The sequence below is a fragment of the Panthera uncia genome, assembly GCF_023721935.1.
Source record: "Panthera uncia isolate 11264 chromosome C1 unlocalized genomic scaffold, Puncia_PCG_1.0 HiC_scaffold_3, whole genome shotgun sequence".
Lineage (NCBI taxonomy): Eukaryota > Metazoa > Chordata > Mammalia > Carnivora > Felidae > Panthera > Panthera uncia.
In genome coordinates this window covers 47198338-47215685 of record NW_026057584.1, presented here as the reverse complement: position 1 = coordinate 47215685, position 17348 = coordinate 47198338, and the positions used below count along the sequence as shown (strand labels likewise).

The 17348-nt window shown below is 40.3% G+C and overlaps 1 protein-coding gene across 1 annotated transcript in view; it reads left to right on the top strand.

Annotated features, from left to right (window-relative positions):
• The first annotated feature begins 925 nt into the window (after positions 1-925).
• ITGAV (integrin subunit alpha V) overlaps positions 926-17348 on the top strand; it is a 97646-nt gene continuing 81223 nt past the window's right edge. The window contains exons 1-2 of the mRNA XM_049615373.1: positions 926-1212; positions 11544-11671. Of these exons, the coding sequence (XP_049471330.1) occupies positions 1028-1212; positions 11544-11671 (313 nt within the window). The 5' untranslated portion in view covers positions 926-1027. The remainder of the gene's footprint in view (positions 1213-11543; positions 11672-17348) is intronic.

The following is a 17348-nucleotide window of genomic DNA, read 5'->3' as shown; positions in this document are numbered from 1 at the left end:
CTTCAATGGTGTATATTCCTTCTTCCAACTCTAAAATTCTATTTCTACTCACGCGTCCTAAATCAATGCGTTAGTTATTCGCAATCACCCAACTTCAGCTAATAAACTAGGAATAAGGTTTCTGCTAGTCTGACTTGATTTGAAACGATTACTGCCAATTCTTTGCCCTGCCAATCCTTCAAGTTCAGCTTTAACACGACTCCTGGAAGGGGCTGTGCTAGCATTCTGAAAGTTTATAATTAAGTTCAGTGTGTGTGTGGGATAGAGTGGGGGAGGAAAACGACCATTAATTACAGAGTTTCGTTTGTGAGAGCCTGCCAGGGTTTTAGGAGTAGAAACCGAGAGGCGGATAAAGCTGTCCTCATTTTTAAACAAAAGTAGCACAGGAGTTCCCGGCGGGACCCGGGAGCGTGGGGTGCCCCTGGACGCGGGCGGGTTGGGACCCTTGGCCATCCCTACGTGCACCACTGTCCCCCTGGAGCTGGGTCCGAGGCCCTCGTCCAACAGCGCTGCCGCGGCCCGGGGCTCTGAGGGACTGGGGCTTCGGCATTGGCACCTCGCTCTCGGGACGGGAGGCGACCGCGCGCACGGAAGTGCACCCGGCTCTCTCCAGTCGGAGGACGGCTCTCCTCCTCCTTCACTTCCTCCAGCGCCGCTGCCAGGCCTCCCGGGCCGGCTCCTCCCCCTTCTCTACCTCCTTCCACCGCCCGCGGCAGCACTCAGGCGGGGGGGTGCGGCGCTCACCCGCGCAGTCCCGAGCGGGAGCCCAGGCGCGGGGCGGCCGAGCGGGAGGGAGGTCGGGGGCCGCCGGCGCCGCTGTCCCCGCCCCGCGCGCCCTGCGCCCCACTTCCCGGGCGGCCGCTCGGTGGCTCAGCCCTCCCGCCTCCCCGGGCGCTGTCGGGGACTCGCCGCGAAGCGAGCGGCCGGCCAGTTTCGGCGCGCGCAGGCGGCGGCGGGCCGCGGGCACCGTGCGCTCCGGGAGGGGTGGCCGCGGCTCCGGCCTCGGCGCCCCGCGCGCGCTCCGGCGATGGCTTCTCCGCCGCGGCGGCGGCTGCGCCTTCGCCCGCGCCGCCTCCTGCTCCTTCTTCCCGGATTCCTGCTGCCTCTTTGCGGCGCCTTCAACCTCGACGTGGACAGTCCTGCCGAGTACTCCGGCCCCGAAGGAAGTTACTTCGGCTTCGCGGTGGATTTCTTCGTGCCCAGCGCGTCTTCGTAAGTGGCCGCACTTGGAAGGGGAGTCAGCCCCCTCCCCCACCGCGCGCGCCCACCCTGCGTTCCCCGGGGAAGACTGTCCGTCCCCCCACCCCCACCGGGGGTTTAGGTTCTGGGCGGATGGACGGTCTGGGGAGGCGAACCCCCGCGGCACCCACCGCCTCCTCTCAGTGCCCCCCTCGCCTCTCCCCGGACGGACAGCTTTGAAGCAGACGTGCGCTTCAAATTCGGGGCAAGTGGGAAAGCAACAAAGGCTGGTCCCGCCGGACTCCGCGCCGCCCCTGCTAGCGTCTCGGGCTAGGTCAGGCTCATTCCCGAACTTCTTTTTTCTCCGGTACCAGTTCGCCTTCCCCGTAGCCTGCTTCGCAGACTTAAAAAGCCCTCCCCCACACTTTCCGCCTCGCGGGCTGATTCCGTTTCTCGTTCGCTCCTTTTCCAGACATTCTGATGACTAAAATGACCATACCGTCGTAGTAAACTCATTGTGTCTTATCTCTGATACTGTCAGACCTTTGCACATTTGAGGGCGAACAGACGAACTGAATGTGTCATGTGTTCTTTTTATAGTGATTCATTATTTAGGTCATTGTTCACAAAGAACAAGGGTGTTTGCTGACTTTTCATTCACTGCGGGTCATTTGAATACTGCAGTATTTAAGAATTCAGTTATGTTTTCAAACTGCTAACGTTTTCGCGTTGCAAAGGCCGTCAGGATTTGTAACAGAGTTAATGTCACTATTGGATTCAAAGTTGTCTCTGACTTGACCGAACCTGACATCATCGTTCTCACCACCTCACCCCCATATTAGCGTTAGAAATGCTGATTTGATAGGTGTTCACTGGATGCCTTCTGACGTTTAAGTCCTGTTTTCAAGAAGGAAGACTATTCTTAGGGCTCTTGGAAATTCTAACATTTTTTCCCTTCTCTTTTTTCTGTATTGAAGGTACTATTTTTGAAGCGGTAGAAGGGGAATAATTTTGATGGCCAGTACTTTGATAGGACCATTTTTCCAAGTCGTGTGTGCCTAATTTGAGGGTGATCTAAATATTTTTCAATGATTTATTCATACTGTCTGAGCGTTGATCATCAAAGGTGTTGATGATTGTCTGAGTGTTGATTCATCAAAGGTGACGACCTTGCAGCAATAAATAGTATGGAAGCAATTAGTGGAAACTAGGCATTGTTTTATGTGGCGAACTCAGTTTTGTTTGTTGTCTTCTGTTTCAGCGCTTTCTATCTATCCAGACCTAAGCACAGATTTTCCAAAATGATAAAAAAATGATCACTAAGTTTGGGCAACATTTACTCCCTCCTCATTTGATTTAATCATTCTGCCAGCCTTATCTGTTATTTGAAAGTTCTTTTGTTTCCAGATAGCTTCAAGGGTATGCCTTGATAGTACAGATTTTAGTTGTCATCAGAGGTGCTCTTTTAGCTTTAATTGGTGCAGAAATTCTAGTAGTTTTGAGAAAATATATTGTCTTTTGACAAGAGTAGGTACTTAAATTAGCAAGAGTTAGCGCTTAAATACTTCAGAGCTGATGGAATGTTTTGTAAATGGTATAAGTTGAAACCCTCTGAGTTTAGCAGTGTAAAGATGATAAACTTTAAGTGTTGTTACTATGGAAAATGCAGTAATATCGAACTGTTGTCATGAGAGATTTACCATCTTTGATTGCCAGCCTGGATGGCTAATCTTTGACTAATCATTGTAGTTATTGAATATATTATGAATACACAGGTTGCATGACCTCTCATGTGGGCCTTCAATGGTAAGGTAAAATTGAACTTGCTTTGATTCCGTATAATATTTTGAAATCTTCATCAGTGACTTTGTTACTGATAGACTAGTGAGTTCTAGATGTAGTCTACCGTAAACAGACATCAATTTTGAGATCAAAAAAAAAAAAAAAAACACATACAAACAAAGGCTTCTTCTTAGCTTTTCAGATTTAACAAAGCTTAGTGTAAAATTATGCTTAATTTTGTAAAAGATACTTTTAAATTTAACAAGCATTGGATCCAAGGTACATGAGGATGTGATTTATATTAACAGCTGCACTTATTGTTGTTGTTATTTGGTGTGATTATAAACTTCTAAAATAAAAAAAAATCCACAAATAACAAAGTGTTTATTAAAGACTCCTTTCTCCTAAAAGAAGAATCCCTCGATCAACGAGGAAGCAACAGTAATGAAGTCTCTTTCCGTTGCTTCAGTTTCTTTTGGTATCTAAATACTCCCAGCAAGCTGTAGAATTATTTTATGTTTCATTTTTGTTGTTATAAAAAATTGTTACTGAGTTAATTTCCATATTGTTGTGAAAACTAATGAGTCACTATTAAAGAAAAGGAAAAATACTAAGGACAAATATTAAGGTGACTCCTCAAGAAATCCCTTCAATCATGAGTCCTAGGTTTAAAGTGAAAGGTCACAAAAATTGTGATTTAAAATTGTGAAAAATAATAAGTCAGCATTCTGCATTTTTTTCCCCTATATACAGTAATTTACAGTGACTATATTGCCAAACTTACGTAAAATTTAAAGATCATATACAGGCCATGAAGTAAAGTCACATTTTTCTTGGGGGAATAATTGGAGAAATTGAAAATTGCACCTTAGGTTTAATTAGGATAATGATATCTTGTGTTGATTAGCCTATTTTATAACTCACAAAGCACTATTACTTATGGTATCTCACTTCACTCTATAGCACAAAGCACCAGGGGAAGTAGGGAAGCAGATAAACTCATTGCTACAGATGAGGACACTGAGGCCAGAAAAGTTTTCAGTCTTTATTTGTTAGAGTGGATTGGTGTGAGGTTGGGGGCAAGTTGGGATCAAAAGACAGGGTATGAAATTAAAGTCCATTTAATTTTAGGATTCAAATTAAAAAAACATTTGTTTTAAGTTGACTTATTTTTGAGAGAAAGTGCTAGTGGGGGAGGACCAGAGAGAGGGAGACAGAGGATCTGAAGGTGGCTGTGCACTGACAGCAGAGAGCCTCATGTGGAGCTCGAACCCATGGACCCTGAGATCATGACCTGAGCTGAAGTCAGATGCATAACCAACTGAGCCACCTAGGTGTCCCACAAATTTTAAATTTTTAAGAAGAAAGTAACTGGACAATTTTCTTATTTATTCTTCAAATATAAGGTATATAGTTCTCATTTTACATATATATTTATTTTTACATAATGCTATAATGAGCAACACTGGATTGGAATTCTTGCCCCCCCCCCGCCCCCCGTTATTTACTAATGAAGCCTTGTTTACAGTTGCTTCATGTTCCTGTGACCCCAAGAAGAGGTGTGGGTGAGTTTGCCCTGGTCGCAGAAGGTCCTACAGCACATTCAGTAGTTCTCAATTCTGACTTCCTGTTTGCAGCACCTGGAAAACTTTTAAAATAAAACTGCTGCCCTGGCAGCATCTTGGATTTAAAAATAGAGCTTCAACTTCATAATCCCACAGCCTGTGGATCTTTCCTCCTTGACCAGCCCATCTTACCTCCACTCATTTTCACCAAGTGGTGATGTCAGTTGCACCTTTGTTTCTAATAATGGTGCCATCATTTTCTCTGTTGCCCTGGAAATAATTTCATATTCCTCCCTCTCATTTTCTATTTTTCTTTGTCTCTCCTACTGTAGTCCCCTAATATTAGTCAGTGATTAGTCACCAGACAGAAGGTCCTAGAAATTCTTCCTTGTTAATATTTCTTGCATTCATCTCTGCTCTGCACCTGACTTCAGCTTCCTTGATTTCAGCTTAGTCAGAAGGGTGGTCTGTGGCACTCAGATCCTCATCCCTCTCCCCATCCTTTGGCTCTTAGATCTTACATGTTTCTAATAGTTTTATCTTTCTGAAGCATCTTTTTGATCTGGTACTCTACTAAAATTTCCTCAACAGTACGTCCATGGCCAGAGAGAAAGTCCAGACTGCTTAACCTGGATGAAGCCCCTTTTCCTGACACAACTTGCATGTACTTTTCAATGTTGACGCACAGTTTCTCACCTCAGCGTTGTAACCATGTTCATAACCCTTCTCATAGTGATGCCAGCTCATTTTTGTGAACTTTGTGTGGCTCTGGTTATATTGGTTGTTTATTCTTGTCATAAATAATATACATATATAGACTATACCCTTATAATTTAAAAGGCAAGCTCTGTGTTGATTACTCCTGATTAAGCCCCCCGGGGTTTATAGGACATTATAAAAGAAAAGAGAAAATGTCTAGAATTTACAGTTACTGTGCTTGTTTCATGTCATATAAATATTGACCCTGCAGCACTTTTTTTTAAATCAAAAGTAAATCTGAGACTGGAATTACCTCTCTGAAAAAACATTCATGCTATTTTATACACATTTTTTTCTATATACGGGTGTGGTAATTTTTCGAAAGTTGCTTTTGATGAAGGCTCATTCACTGGTCAGCCCGGAGTCAGCCAGATATATTAGACATGCTTTATCTTGGAGAAGTCAGTGCTGAAACAGCCAAATAACTTAGTTCATTTGGAGGGTTTAAAAAATGTACTTGTCATTGTTTGGCTGGTTGCCTCTCCTTGGTAGTGAAGGTCACATTCCCTGAAGCAACTGCCCTTAAAGTCCACTTTGGATAGGAAGTGCATCCGAAAGGCATCCTCCTGGTTGGTTTCTCTGATCCTCTTGTCTTCCTCTTCCTTCTCCCTCCCCATCTATTCTTTTTTTCTCCTCCCCACTCCTCCTGTACCTCTCCTCCCCCTTTTTTGTTTTCCATCCTGTCTTCCCCCACCCCCCTTCTCCTGCACTTTCTCTTCACTCCCTGTTTCTTCTACCCCTCCTACCCCACCAACACACTCTGCTCTTTATCTTTCAGAATTTCTTGTGGCATGATGTTGATTAATAGTCTGCCCGTGTATGTAAACCATAATGATGGACATGTCTTGAGTCATTTGACCAGAATAGTGAGGATAAGGATCCTGATTCTGTTCTTGGGTAAACTTTTGGGAGGAGATGGAGTCTGCCAGCAGAAGGCGGCAGGCATGTGAAACGGAGTTGCTCAGCTTCAGATTTTCACTGCTAATCAGCGAAATCTCTGTCAGCTCCAGCTAACCCCAAGTGTCTTCCCCAGCTCCCCACTCTTGTCAGGAAGTGTTGCAAGTCCCCTACTTTGTACCCTTCTTCCTTTTTTTTCCTCTTGAGGTCTTGCATTTAAGTTAATTAATGATCCTTTGAGGAAACTGAGGAAAGGAAAGCCTTTTTGAAAATAGCTTTTTTCTACTTTATTAGAGAGAATAGTTTATTAATTGTTTTTAATTCTGGGGCCATCATCTTATATTTTTATGATGCCTTCAGATTTTCTAAGTTTGTTTTTGTCTACTGTCCACATTCAGAAATCTTTTTAGAAGTAATCACAGTGGGCATTGTTATACAGGAAGCTGAGGCTCAAATATTGAACAAGTGACTTTCTCAGTTGATTTATATCGGGTAATTGTAACCTATAGTATCAAACTGCTTATTAGACAGTGCTGTTTATATTGCCAAATTTTTTCAGCTCTGTCACTTCTCTTACCCTAATTAAGCTGTTACAGACATTAGTTAGACATTCTTAGATGAACTTCAATAATTACTTAATTCTTATAAAGCATTTCATTAGCAGGCTATTTTGTTATTCTAGTAAAAAAATACGGGATGTAAAATTCATCTTCCTAATACATCAATGGGGCTTTTGTTTTCTGTTTTCTGTCTGTTTTTGTTTTTGTTTTTGTTTTCTGTCTGTGTTGCTTTTATATTCCTTAATTTTCTCAAATATCATCTTTTATCATCCTTTACTTTTTATTCTCTATAAATATTTAATTTCTCTTTATATAGCTCCTTCTTAGGACTTAACATTTGTCTAAGGCAGTTTACTGTCTCCATCTCCCCATTTTTCTTTTTTAAAAACTTTCTGTAATATTCTTTAAAAGTAAATATCATGTTGACACTTTGGACAAAGTACTTTTATTCCTCAGCTTTTTTTTCTCCCCCATTAACCTAGCATTTAGAAATTAACAGTGCTCACACATTCCTTTTATATTATTCTACCATTTCTGTGGCATTTCACCAATGTGCAAGACTGCACATGAAAGTATGCTTAGGAAAACCTAACGAACACCCATGTTAGTACATCTAATTACCCATCATTTCATGCCTACAATGTGCAAATGGCCGGATGAAAAGCAGCAGCCATGTTCATGGTCTTATCCAAGGAATGCGAACTTTGTGCTGCCAGTGGAGTGCAGTTTTCTTTCAGAACCCTTCTACCACGTCCTTTTTTGTGTCTTTGCTGAAGTCCCTTACTGCGGGTAACTTTCCAGCCCTCTCTCATAGTGCCCAAGTAAAGAAAGTGTCTGAAATCCAAAATTAAGAAGAAATATGTATGTAAAGAAATTGTTGTAAGGGTAATTTAAATAATTGGATGTTTAATAGAGGATGATTTTTGGTGGTAGTGGAAATGGCTATTTACATAGGGCTTTCTTAAGATTGAAACCTGTAACTATCGAATTTACTTGCTACCTACCTGTCAATTAAAAAAACTTTTCTTGAGTGCTTGTTATGTGCCAGGCCCAAAGATAAATTAGAGTCTCCTACTTTCAAGAAAGCAATTTATTTATTTATTTTTATTATTTTTAATATTTATTTACCTTTGAGAGAGAAAGAGAGAGAGAGACAGAGAGAAAGAGAGAGACAGGGAGTGTGTGAGCTGGGGGAGGGGCAGAGAGAGAGAGGGAGACACACAATCTGTCAGCACAGAGCCGGATGAGGGGCTCTAACTGAGATCATGACCTGAGCTGAAGTCGGACACTTAACCGACTGAGTTACCCAGGTACCCCTCAAGGAAGCAATTTATTATAAGGTAGGAAGAATAGCTTTGATTAAAAATAATTATAAAAGATTCTATAATGTGCAATGTGATGATGGTCAGGAAATGAGTTTTTCTTGGAAATTTCTAGGCAAATTCTGAGAACCACCTCCTTGGTCCTCATCTGGAACCTGGCTGTTACCCAGCACTGAAATCATATGTATACCTGTGATTGTATTATGGTTATTAGGACTATTGCAGGACTTGACCCCAGCCTTTTCAGGTGTAGACCCTGAAAAGTATACTTGTCTGAAATGTTCTTTTCCCTATCACGCACTCAAAACTCATTGCATCCAGGGGCACCTGGGTGGCTTAGTCGGTTAAGTGTCTGACACTTGAATTCAGCTCAGATCATGGTCTCACAGTTTGGGCACATGAGATGGAGCCCCGCGTGGGGCTCTGTGCTGACAGTGTGGAGCCTGCTTGGGATTCCCTCTCTCCTCCCTCTGCCCCGCTCATGCTCTCTCTCTCTCTCTCAAAATAAATAAACATTGAAAGAAAATTAAAAAAAAAGCATTTAATCCAGATGAATAGGGGAAGTTTTATGATGTGTATGGCCAAATTTTTGACCTTTTGAAATGGAAAATTCTTTATATTTATAATATAAAATTATATTTATTTACATAAATATTTTAGCTATTAACCAGCTCCCCTGCAGTAAAGGAGTCTAGATGACATTGAGTGCCCTCTTATTCATGGGGGTACGGCCTCTCCTACTCATAGCCTTTTTTTTTTTTCCTGCTGAGTGAAAACTAAGTTGGTTGTGATGAGAAGGAGCCAGCATTGATGTTTTACTGATGCCAAATATGACTGCATAAAGCTTTATTAAACAGGGTGTGGTTCGGTTGGGAGTTTTGCCTTTATTTTGAGTATGGAGTGTTTTTTTTTTTTTTTTTGGGTATGGAGTTTTTTGTTTTTTTTAAATTTTTTTTTTAACGTTTTTATTTATTTTTGAGACAGAGAGAGACAGAGCATGAACGGGGGAGGGGCAGAGAGAGAGGGAGACACAGAATCCAAAGCAGGCTCCAGGCTCTGAGCCATCAGCCCAGAGCCCGACGCGGGGCTCGAACTCACGACCCCGAGATCGTGACCTGAGCTGAAGTCGGACGCTTAACTGACTGAGCCACCCAGGCGCCCCGAGTATGGAGTTTTAAGATGAATATCAGAAAGCAGGATTCCTGTAAACCAGCCAGTCAGTCATGCAGCCAGCTCTTGATGAGTCTAAGTATGATTTAGCAGATACCACCGGGAAGAAATGAAATTGAAATTGATAAGTAAACGTTAAAATGAGCACATTTCATATTAAAATGTAGCTTTGTTCATAACTTTAAAAAAAAAGGAAAGGCAGTGAAGTATTTTCTATGCTACAATTTAAGTGACTAAATGTTTAATGAGGAAGTGAAATAATAATGGTGGTAGCATTTATTGAGGGCCTTCCGTGTATAACTATATCCTGTTTTCTTTTATACTTCAATCAGTTTCTTTTCATTCTCTTTTACTATATCCTCTTTCTTTACCTGACTCCTAAAGGCTCTTGCTCCCCAGAGCTCACTGTTTGCCTCTCTTCTTTCTGAAGCTTCCCGGCATGAACCCATCTACTCTAAGTTGACATTCTCAATACATGATCTCTGAAGCAAAACTCTCCTCAGAGCTCCGGACTACCAATTGGTGTCTAACAGATACTTCAGAGTAACATTGAGAACTGAATTCTTGGTTTTCCTGTAAATATTTAATCTGCCTTCTGCTTCCTTACTCTTCAGCCTTTTTTCTTTTTGTGCAGTAAATTGTTGTCCCATCCATGCACTTCAGAATGAAACCTGGGTGACATTTTTTAATCTTCCCTTTCCCCCATATTACAGCCACCAGCTATTTCTGTTCATTCTATTCCAGATTATTTCCAAAGTCTGCCCACCCATCTCCTTCTCCACCCGCCTTCCCAATCTAGGTCACTATTATCTCCTCCCTTCCCTGCTGAAAGTCTCTTACTTTCCTTGTTCCATTTTGTTCCCCTCCCTCCTTAATCCTTTCCCCAGAAGGCACCAAATATAGTTTTCTCTATTAGATCGTGTCATTCTTTTGCTTAAAAAAAATGCAAAGGCTTCACATGGACCTTATGATAAAATCCAAGAGTATTACATTAGTTGAACAGCCCTGCTTGATTTAGTTCTTGCCAAGCTCCCCACCTTTATCATGTGTCACTCTTAGCTTGCTCTTTTGCCTCGGCCACACCTTTTTCTTGAAACTCTCCAACACTGATCTTTTTCTTGCTGAGGGTCTTTGTCCCTCTGCCCGGGGTGCTCCCATCTACTTCTTCATGCCACACCCTTATCCCACCTTTCTCACCTTGCCTTCCCCCCCAACCCCTCCCCCCCACCCCAACACACAAACACTCCTTGGTGACCATCTAATCCTGTACATCTCGGTTTATTTAAAAATAAGTTTCCTTGCTACTTTATCTAAATGAAGTCTTTCCTCTTCCTTCTTTACGGAAAACTTCCTTTGACTTCTCCTTATGTAAAGTAAGTCTTTCCCCTCCATTCCTTCAAGATTACTTTCCTTTATGTAAAGAAGTTTTTCCTTCACAGCATTTGTAAGCATGACTGATTTTCTTGGTCAGGTTCTCTATTTCTTCCCAAAGGGAATGTAAACACCACTGAGAGCAGGAAACAAGGTTGTTTTATTCATGGTGTTGTCCCCAGTGCCCAGCACTGTGCTCTATGTAGACAAGACACTCAAGCTGTTTCTTTTTCTGAATGAATAGAAAAAACTAATGAAAAGGTCTCTTTTGCTTAAAAACTGGACTCTGTATTATTTTGTCTCCTGCTTATTTTATCCTGATAAGAAATTGAATAGCAATCCTATTCTTTGGCCAGGATTGACTAGATTAATCCTCTGAAAAGATAAATTTATTAGTCATTAAAAAAAAATTACTGAAGTACAGTAGTTCCAAAACAAGATATGTTTTCAAAAAGAAAAAAATGATAGTATGTAGAATTACAATACTTTAGAATTATTTATTTATTCATTTTTGCTTAGCGTTCAGGATATAGAAAGTCTATGGCAGACCACACACAAAAAACCATTCCAAAAAACCCTAAATCAAAACATCTGTCCCAGATTCTAGCCAGCACACATTTTTAACAGCTTTTTTGAGATGCAGTTGATATATAATAAACTGTATATGTTTAAAGTGTCCAGTTTGACCAGCACAGATTTTTAAATGACATGTCACTCTGAAGTTGCCTTATAAGATGTTATTAGCATGGATAAACTGTATTGAATAATGTATGTATGTAAGAGCATCAAATGAATATAGAAGATAGATTATGCCCTCAGTGAATGGTTAAAAATAATTGTGTATAATAGCAAGAGAATGATTGTTCTTTCTAAATCATAGGTTACTGTTTATGCTTTGTGCCATTTAAAATCTTATCTTCCCTTTTGTATTTTATCAGGATGTTTCTTCTGGTGGGAGCACCCAAAGCAAACACTACCCAGCCTGGGATTGTGGAAGGAGGGCAAGTCCTCAAGTGTGACTGGTCTTCTCACCGCGGGTGCCAGCCAATCGAATTCGATGCCACAGGTAAATATTGCAACAGTGGCCCCTTTTCCTTTACCCTCTCTTCCCTTCCCTCCTGTTGGGGAGCAAGAATTTCTGTTTCCATTAAAGGCCCTTCTAGCTGGGCTAAGAATCAAGTTGACAGGAGACAGATTAACAGTAGAAAATCAAAATTAATAGGTGCATGTATGCATGGGGAATCCATATAGACATGGAAATTCTGAAGACAGGCAGAATGAGGTATAATATGTCATCCTGAACTAAGGAGAAAGGGGTTAGGGGTCTGGGATTTCAGAGGAAAGAAATGCATTTCATGGAGTGATAATAAGAGAAGCAGATGTTTGATAATTAGATGTTTGCCCTGGCATACAGATGGGTCACTCAGATAAAGTTTGTCTCTGTTAATAACCCGTATTCTGAGAAAAATACTCAATTTAGCTTCATCTGTGTGGTTAAGGGAGTGACAAAAGTCTCTTGAGTCCACAGGATCTCAAGTACCTTCAGCTGAAAATAATCCATATGCCAAAATGGCACATGGGGGGGGGGGGTGTGGGTGCTGTCCCGAAACCCCTTCATTCCCCCCATTAGATATTTATTTAGTATCATTTAATTTTTAAAAGAACTTACTTTAGCTTAAATGTAACAACTTAATAAAACAATTTATATAAGCACTTCAGATCCCTAGGAAGGTTACATGAATACAAAAGACTTAACATTTTTCCTACAATTTTGTCATATATGTATAAAAGTCTTAAAAATACATTGTATTTTCACTGCTTTGGATGTCTTCAGTTTCAAACTGTGTGAATTTGCAGAAATCTGGGGAAGTATATTAAAGTGTTTTTCTGTCTCTTCTGAGAAGAAGGAACAAGGCTTTTTGTCTTTTTCTTTGTCAGCAAAATTGAAGTGCGACTTATTGACAATTATACATCAAGTCCCTAATCATGAAATAATCTAAAACCTTGAGTGGTGCTACCAAAACCAGTTGAGGAATTTTTGTATTCAAGTAGATTTGGTTGACTTAAAAAAAAAAAATTCTTACCCAAAATTTCTTGGATAAATTATGCATTATGGTTTGGATAACATTAAAATCTTCTCTATAGGGACAAATTTCTGTGTCAGACAAGACTGTGGTGGAAAGGAGAAAAATAGCATGAGGAAGATGGGAAGAAAAAAGTTGAGTTTTACATTTACATCAATGAAATAAAATATATAGAATCCTGTACACATTTGTGTTGGTATATTTGTCTACATTTGTGCAAACTTAGAGAATCTTCAAAGAAATAATGTGGCATTCTTTTGGTAAAATAGTTTTACAAAATTTTTTTTAACAATTTTGATTTTCTGGCTTTGAGAGAATATTTTAAGATAAGCCTAAAGACAACTAATTTTTTTTCCATATTGTTGTTTCCTGCTAGTTCTAAAATATATTAGTTCTGGGAATTATAATATTAGTGAAACAGGAATCATGGTGTAGGCTGTTCCATTTGGCATTCTGGTCAGTGCCAAAATGAGTGTCTGTCATTAAGTTAACTCTTAATAGAAATCAGGTCACATATTTGTTTTTTTCCATTTGAAATCATCTACATTAAGCCCTGTTGTATTTTCCATATATGGCTGACATTTGGAAAACCCCAACAGTATGTCAATAGGCTCTATTTGACTACAAATGGAGAAACACCAGTGATTCAAAATAATACGGGTCAGGGCATTTATATCTTCTAACAAAATAAGAAAATAATAAAATGAAACCATACTTTAGTTTTGATAGGTTGTACTTTTCAGATATATTTCTGTACTCAACACCATAGGTTTTTATGGAACACAAGATTATTTATTGCTTTTTTTTAAATTTAGCTTTATATACTGTTCTGTTTATTAACAAATTAATATATGCACTTGGTAAAAAAAAAATTTCAAACAGTCCAAAAAGGGTATACAATGAAAAAAAGGAGTCTCTCACATCAACCTGCTTAGAGGCAGTTGTTCTAAACAATTTCTTTGATCGCTTTAGAATTTTCTTATTCCCACATATGTGTATATCCTTAAAAGACTCACAAATAAGAATATACTCAATATTTCTGTTAAGCACTTGACTCCTCCCCACCCCTCCCAACAATATAAATCTTTTGTAGAGTTTTCCTTTCCATATGTATATATAAGCAAGAGTTTATCTTGTTCTTTGCAAAATACTGATGGTATTTATTCTTTAGTGTATATAGCCTAATTTATTTAACTTGTATTTCCTGTTGCTGGACATTTAGATTGTTTCTAATCTTTTGTAATTATAAACACTGCAGTAGTGAAAAATCTTATATGTATGTATTTATGCAAATGTGTGAGTATGTGTGTAGGATAAAGTCCTAGCAGAGCATTTTTAAATATGTACATTTGAAGTTTTGATAGGTGTGGCAAATTATTCTTCACAGAGGTTTACATTCCCCCAGTTTTACAATGGGAAGAATTTTACAATTCCTCCTTTTCTGACATCCATGACAACACCATTTATCATCATACATTTATCTTTGTCAACTTTATATTGTAATTATCCTATCCATATTATGTATCTATTTATGTATATTTTATATGATTATGTTAATTTACATTCCTTTAATGGTAAGATTAATCATCTTTGCATTTGTTTGTAAGCCATAGCATTCCTTTTCTTGTGCACCACTATTTACTATATTTACTTATATTTTCTATTGATTTGTGATTTTAAGAAATGAATTTCAGTTGATGGCATTCTATCCTTTTAGTTGCTTATGCCAAAATCTGGAGTTATGCGTGACATTACATCTATGAGAAAATCAAAATCTAACTGATTCTTGTCATTCTGCTGCTAACATCCTGGTCTAAGCCACCATTGTCTCCCACCTGCACTGTTGCCCTGGACTCCTGAGTTAGCAAGGGTACTGCCAGGAAAGAGATGGTATGCTTAAATTGGGATAGTTTGAGGAGCTTTTAGTAAAAGAACTATTTTAAAAGAGTACTGTGCAAGGTCTCATTACAATTGGACCCCTTGGCCTGAAGGTAGATCGGGAAGGGAGTGGGTACTAGAATTCAGAGGATTAGGTGGAAAAAGCCACAGGACAGGAGCTGTGGCTTTTGTCCAAGGGCAGTAGCCAGTCCAGAGTAACTGGAAGGGAGGAGCAGGGGAAAAAAACCACCCTGACTCACTCTCTTCCCTCCCTTTGATCCTGTGTGTGCTCCCCACTGGTGGAATCCACATGGGAGCCAGGGGACACGGCAGTCCGTGAGTTCATCCTGGTCAACATCCTGGGCCAAGAGCAGGGTGGATAGGAAACCTGGAGGAGCAGTTGGAAGAGAGCTGGTATGTGTCACTGTTTTCCCCACTTCTGCCCTGGATACTCCCAGACTGTTCTCTACAGCAGCCAGAGTGATTCTTTTAAAACATTCCGATTATAACACTCCTGTTCAGATTCCACTAATACCTTACCATCTGTCTTATAGTAGCCGAGAGGTCCCTGAGTTTCAGTCCACTATTTTTATCTTTAACTTCATCTTCTGCTATTCTCCTCTCCATTCTTTTCCAGCCTCATTGGGTCTCTTTGCAGTGGCTCATAAACAAAAGACACATTTCCACCTCACCCTTGCTTGGGCTCTTCTCTCTGCCTGGAACATTGTTTTCTCAAATGTCCATTGGGTGCCCCCTCCACCCCTACCTTCAAGAATAGCTCAAATACCATCTTCTCAGTCATTCCCTGACCATTTATTTAAAATTGCAATTGCCCCTTTCCCACTTTGTGCTCTGCCCTCTTTTCTGCTTTATTTTTCCCTGGAATGCTCACATTGCTACATAAGGTATTTATGTAAGGTAGTTAATGTCTCCTTCTTTCAATTAGTTTGTATGTTCTATGAGAACAGTTGCGTGTGTGTGTGTGTGTGTGTGTGTGTGTGTGTGTTTTAATCTGTTTTGTTCACTGCTGTAGCCCTAGGGCCTACAGCAATGCCTGGTGCCTAGTACAAGTTGGTGCTCAGCAAATTGAATAGGTGAGTGAATGAATGGATCATAAGAGCCTTTCCTATAGTGAAGAAATAAAGTTTTAGTTATAGGTGTACAGATAAGTATTTTTTGGTCTGTTCTCTTTTTTCCTGATGATATTTTTGTAATCATGTTGTATAACTTCTGAGACTTCCCTCATAAAAGGAATATATAAATTAAGACTTCATTTTTTACAATTAGAATTTTTGTCCAAATAGGTTTTGTTTTGTTTTGTTTTTTAAGAAAAGACGATAATATAGATTGCAATAAGCTAGTCAGAATAACGTGTATCTAGAAAGACACTGTCAGACTGTGTCTTGACTGTGGAAGAAATGCTTACGTTTAAGCATCCCCCAAACTTGCCTTACACCTCTCCTGAGGAGCTCATTCCATCCAAGCCCAAACATATAAACATCTCTGCACCACAAATATCTTTTTTATCTTTTTCAGCATCTCAAGGGAGGTAGTGGCTTTTCTGTCTATCTTTCCCTCATCTCAGTCGCATGTCAAGGGAGACAATAGCCGAGCATATTAGTGTGGTTTGTGGAGGCGAACTACCTGGGCTCAAACCCTGGTTCTGCATTTACAGCTATTTAACTTGCACTGTCTGTTACTGCCAGCTGCCCGATGCATTGTCCTCATCAGACTTGCTCCTGGGTATGTGTTCAGCTGAATGAGTTAATGTGGTGTGAGTTCAGACATGTAATGTGCTTAGTACAGGGACTGGCACATTGCGGTGGCTCAGTAAATACAAGCTGCTTTGTATTGTTACCACTTACTCCCTCTGCTTTCTCATGGACACTGCCTGTTCTTTCATTTCTCTCTGTCCCTCCCCAGCTCGTACTTTCTCCCTCATTCTCTCTCTCAAGTAAATATTAAAAAATAAAAAGAGAAAGAGAGAGAGAATGAGGGAGAAAGTACGAGCTGGGGAGGGACAGAGAGAGAGAGAAAGAATCCCAAGGAGGGTCCTTGCTGTCAACACAGAGCCCAATGCAGGGCTTAATCTCATGAACCTGAACTGTGAGATCATGACCTGAGCCTAAGAATCAGATGCGTAACCGACCTAGCCACCCGGGCGCCCCTATTTTTTTCTTTTTTCCTTTCCTTTTCTTTCATTTCCTTTTCTTTTCTTTCCTTCTCTTTTCTCCCTTCTGTTCCCTTCCCTTCCTCTGACTTTTCCTTTCCCTGACTTTCAAACATGTTTAAATTGTTTCTACCTGAAAAACTAATCAAAACAGCTTCCCCTTGAACATTATCTCCTCTCAGTCATTTTCCTTTCTCTGTCTCTTCACATCCAGGATAATTGAATCCACTTCATCACTTTCCATGTTTAGTCACTTCAGTCTGGCAACTCAGCAGTGGCTCTAACTGAAATCGTTAGTAGCCACCTGCTTCAGTGGACACTTTGGACCCCTCATCTTATTGGACTTTTTACAGTTTGCTCCACTGACCATTCCTTCCTTATTTTAAAGTCTCTGCTCTTTGACTGGAACTCTCATGTCCCCTTATTGTTCCTAACCTTCTTAATGCTGTGGTACAGTTTGCCCTGTGACTCTTCTTTCTTCACTGACTTTATATTTGCTGTACATTGTGATGTCTTGAAAAGGAAATAGGCCTTGGAGTCAGACAAGCTTGTCCAGCTTTGTCATTTTTCCAATGTTAGTTGGGAAAATTACCTACCTTTCTACATTCTGT